General features: G+C 38.3%; 1 protein-coding gene across 1 annotated transcript; it reads left to right on the forward strand.

Moving 5' to 3' along the window:
• Positions 1-3,964: 3,964 nt before the first annotated feature.
• On the forward strand, positions 3,965-4,860 carry LOC138900828 (uncharacterized). The gene is made up of 2 exons (XM_070188453.1): positions 3,965-4,386; positions 4,458-4,860. The coding sequence occupies exons 1-2, from the start codon at positions 3,965-3,967 to the stop codon at positions 4,858-4,860; spliced, it is 825 nt and encodes a 274-aa protein (XP_070044554.1).
• Positions 4,861-5,177: the final 317 nt, after the last annotated feature.

The following is a 5,177-nucleotide window of genomic DNA, read 5'->3' on the forward strand; positions in this document are numbered from 1 at the left end:
GCAGAAGAGTAGTATGAGTACACCATAACGGTACCGAGTAAGTGCCAAGCCTAACCTCAGTAGAGTAGTGATGAGGTCAGGTCAGGGCCCTACCGGAAATAATAAGAAATAAGGCAGAAGATATAATAATTTAATGAAATGACTGAGAAGAGAACAATGAGAATTTTCAAAAAGATAACACGGGATTCAAGAAGACAACTACAACATGTGAGGAAAAACAAGATTCTTACAAGTTAAGAAACAACAACAACAACAACAACAACAACAACACAACAAATAGAGGTAAACAACAGGGGAGGAAGATAGTTCTTTGACTTGCCACAATAGTTACAAATCCTTTTAGAATTAAACTACTTAAGGAAAGTCCTAAGTTTTCTCTCTAGGATCTCGGCGCACGTTATGCTAACGTACGCAGTCTGAGAATTAGACATGGCGAGAAAGTGAGGCCGACCAAAACAAGCTCCACTCGTGATGGTCGGAGAAGAAGTAAGCGCAATAGTAATAGCAGATACATTAGCTAAAGGTAATACACAACAAATAACTACTCCAATTGGCAGTCAATTTCAACCTAGCTCGCAGAAATTGGGAACTTTAAGCACAATAAAAGGACCGAAGAAATGGCTAAACCTAAGTGCAATCCAGATGAATGTGGCATCGTCATCCTGTGAAGGATAACCAGGGAACAAAGTAGTGGAAAATATAGAAATCAAAGGAATAATTACATAGATAGAGCCAAAAACCAATGGAATAGTACAAACAAAGGAGGATACCAGACCACAGCCGGTGCATATAAAGCCACCACCACCGGAAAAGCCATGGGTCAATCTGTTCGCAGGTAACAGATCTTCAGAAAATGGTATGGCACTTTCTTATATCCCACCATAGATTATTGATGGTAATATTGTAGTGAAACTGGACAAGGATGAAATTGACAGTCAAACTAAGAAGTGGAAATGTGCCCTAATTGTCTATGTAATTGGGGATGCACCTGGTTACAAATTCATGCAGAGGTACATAACTCAAAATTGGACTCGAGTGACTGCTCCAAATCTGTTTCTTCATTATGAAGGGTATTACATTGCTAAATTTCATACACTTGATGATTTGAAGGATATTCTATATGGAGGACCCTACGCGATTAATGGTATACCAATGATCTTGAAACAATGGACCCCTGAATTTGATCTTACGACTGAATTCTTGACTGAAATTCCACTGTGGATTACCTTACCAAAGCTGCCAATGAGTTGTTGGGGAAATAATTCTCTAAGTAAACTGGCAAGTGCCATAGAAAAGTTGCTCTTTGCGGATGAATGCACAACAAAGTAGATGCGCATATCCTATGCAAGAATTTTGGTGGAGGAAAATGTCGCTAAAAAGCTTCCAACTGAGTTGACACTACAAGATCCATATGGAACAATGTTCCAACGACATGTGATATACGAATGGGAACCACACTATTGTGTTGAGTGTATAAAGATTGGCCATGATTGTGAACTGACTAAACGAGAAAACAAAGAAGAACAACCTAGAGGAAGGAAAATACAGGGGGAAGTCACTATAAGGTAGCAAGTTAAAGGGCAGGGACAACAACCTTTAGTTGGGCAGAACAATGTATCAACCAAAGCACGTGCACAAGATCAAGCTATTGTAATAACAACTAGTGAGCCTAGTGTGGAAACTACAACAACAAAGGACAAAGGGAAAGCAAAGGAAAGCCAAAACCAAAGACTGAATACAGAATGGCCAGCACTGACTAGCAACAGGAAAGTTGTACCTTGAACAACTTCAGTATCAACTCACAATGGATTTCAAATTTAGCAGAGAGAAGATAAGAGAATTGAGAATCATATGCCTCCTGATAGAGGAGGTGGAGATACACTACTGCAATGACTTGGTTGATTTGGAACATTAGGGGTTTGAATAAACGATATAAGCAAAAAGAAATAAAGTAGTACATAAATGAAAACATATAAAGCTAGCTGGTCTGGTAGAAACAAAGGTGAAAGAAGCTAAAGCAGAAATGGTGATGAGTAAAATTGCCTATGGATGGAACATGATTACTAATTATGAGCATGCAGTGAATGGTAGGGTGTGGATTATATGGGATGATCAAATGTATGACGTGCTTCCAATTACAAAACAAGATCAATTTATCCATTGCCAAGTTACATGGAAACATAATGGAATGCAATGTTATCTCAATATGGTGTATGGGCAAAATACAGTTGAACAGAGGAAGAACCTATGGCAATATCTTCAAAGAATAGCACAAACAACTACAGGACCATGGATAATTGGGGGAGATTTTAATGCACTACTTACTCCTCAAGACAGATTGTCTAAGGTGTCTATGACCAATGCTGACATTAGAGATTTCTCAGAACTATACCACAACATCTGTCTTACAGAGCTTCCTTGGAGAGGGGACTATTTCAAATGGACTAATAAACAACAAGGTGATGCCAGAGTGTGGATTTGCATAGATAGACTATTGGGAAATGATGTCTGGATGATGAATTATGCCCATATAGTCATAGGGTATGGAGAGCCCTATATTTTAGATCATAACCCTATGATTATTGCTATAAGGTAGTCTAAGACTCAAACCAAATGTCCATTCAGTTTCGTCAATGTTTGGGCAAATCATGCATCTTTTCAGTCGATGGTAGCAAAAGGGTGGAGAAAGAACAAAGCATCAGAGAAAATAAAAAACATCTGGTTCAAACTTAAAGAGCTTAAAAGTCAGTTTAGGCACCTAAATACAACAGAATTCAAAGGAGTAACAGAGAAGATAGAACAAGCTCGGATAGCACTCTCTCAAGTTCAAAGTCAAATGCAAACACACTACTCTGATACATTACTAGACCAGGAAAAGGAATGACTACACAAATTGGAGACATGGTCACTTGTGGATAAGGGAATCTCCAATAGAAGGCATGATCAACTTGGATCAAATTAGTAGATTCCAATAATAAATTCTTTTCAGCTATCATAAAAGAGAGACAACAAAATAAACAGATCACTGAAATACAAGCACCATCAGGCTTTACTATTACAGAACCAACAACTATTAGGGAGGAGAATGTACAATTCTATAAGAGTCTGATGAGGTCTATGGCTAACAAGCTACCTGCTGTCAATATGATGGTTATGAAGAATGGAAAAATTCTAACACATCAACAACAAATAGAGTTATGTGCAGAAGTGACTGACCATGAGATATATGATGGGTTGAAAGGTATTGGAAGTGACAAAGCACCTGGAATAGATGGCTATAATGCAGAATTTTTCAAGAGAGCTTGGCCAGTGATCAGAGAGGAAGTATATGTAGCAGTGAAAGACTTCTTTCACACAGGTGTAATGTATCTAGCTATCAACTGCACCACTATAACCTTGTTGCCTAAGATCCTCAATCCTGTGACAATCAAGGATTTCAGGCCCATTGCTTGTTGCACTGTATTGTACAAGCTGATATCTAAGGTCATTGCTGGAAGATTGAAAAGGATAATGCCGTACATCATATCTGAAGCTCAATCAGGATTTATCCCAGGGAGAAAAATAGCAGATAACATCATACTAGCCCATGAACTTGTCAAAGCATAAAACATGAAACATATATCTCTCAGATGCATGCTAAAGGTGGACATGATGAAATCTTATGACTCGCTGGAATGTGTGTACTTGGAGAAGCTTATGGAATACTTAGGCTTTCCTAATAAATTCCTCCAATGGGTGAAAACATGTATGTCAATAATGAGCTACTCTATCATGATCAATGGAGAATTGACAAAGCCTTTTAATGCAGCTAAAGGGATTCGACAAGACGATCCCATGTCACCATTCCTGTTTTTCATTTCCATTGAGTATCTAAGCAGGCTACTTAGAGGATTGAAGCAAATAAAGGAGTAAAAATACCATCCAAGATGTAGCAAGCTGAGCATCACTCATCTTAGCTTTGTAGATGATCTACTCATGTTTGCCAGGGGTGACACTAGTTCTGTCCAAGCTCTACATCAGGCAATTCTCTGTTGCTTTTGGTTTACAAGCTAATCTAACCAAGAGTTTTATCTACTTTGGAGGAGTGGAAAAAACAGAACAAATGAGGATACTGCAGATTATAAGCTATTCACTAGAGGAGCTACCTTTCAAATACTTGGGGATTCCATTAGACACAAAATATTTAACTATTCTTCGATGGCAACCTTTGGTAGAGAGAATTGTAGCAAGAGTGTCTTCATGGACTGCTAGGAAACTATCTTATGCTGGCAGAGTGGAGCTAGTGCAGACTGTATTATTTGGCATCCAATCTTACTGGGCACAACTGTTCATCATACCAGCAAAGGTTATGAAGCTGATAAAGGCCTATTGTAGGAGTTACATTTGGTCTGGCACCAATACAATCACAAAAGGAGCATTGATAGCTTGGTACAAGATGTGCCTACCTAAATCAATAGGGGTTATAACCTAACAAATCTCCAAGTGTGGAATAAGGCAGCAATTACTAAAACATACTGGGACCTGGCTCATAAGAAGGATAAAGCTTCGATAAGATGGATCCATGCATACTACATCAAAGGGAAAAACATACTTGACATAGCTATTCCACAACATGCAAGTTGGATGGTGAGGAAGATTCTGGATGCTAGAAAAAATGCACAGCAAATACCTTCCCTAAACCAACAGAAAAACTTCATTAAGCAGATTTACTTAGGTCTTATGGGGAATCATAACAAAGTAAAATGGAGAAGATTGCTATTCCATAATGATGCTAGACCTAGAGAAATATTTTCAATGTGGCTCCAATGTCATGAAAGACTGTTAATTGTGGATCGATTAGCCAAATGGGAATCCAAGTGAATTCAAGGTGCATTCTATGCATGGTTGCAGAAGAATCTCATCTCCATCTTTTTGGTGAGTGTAGCTTCTCCAAAGCAGTATGGATGAGATTGCTGAGAGGATTACAACTATTGAATGTTCCAAATAATTCTTGGCAACAAGTTTTTACATGGCTGCTTATCCAATCCAAAGGTAAGTCACTGAAGGCAAGGATACTTAAGATGATGTATACAGAATACAGTTACGTGATATGGAATGAGAGGAACAATAGAGTTTTGAATATCAAGCAAGGAATGTAGAACATATTTCTAGGGAAGTTGCATGCATATGCAACATTA

The sequence above is a fragment of the Nicotiana tomentosiformis genome, chromosome 11, assembly GCF_000390325.3.
Source record: "Nicotiana tomentosiformis chromosome 11, ASM39032v3, whole genome shotgun sequence".
NCBI lineage: Eukaryota > Viridiplantae > Streptophyta > Magnoliopsida > Solanales > Solanaceae > Nicotiana > Nicotiana tomentosiformis.

Excerpts from the sequence above, each read along its gene's own strand:
- LOC138900828 (XM_070188453.1), top strand. The coding sequence starts at position 3,965 with ATGATCTACTCATGTTTGCCAGGGGTGACACTAGTTCTGTCCAAGCTC. Across the intron at positions 4,387-4,457 it reads TATTGTAGGAGTTACATTTG|GGGTTATAACCTAACAAATC; the intron begins GTCTGGCACCAA and ends CTAAATCAATAG.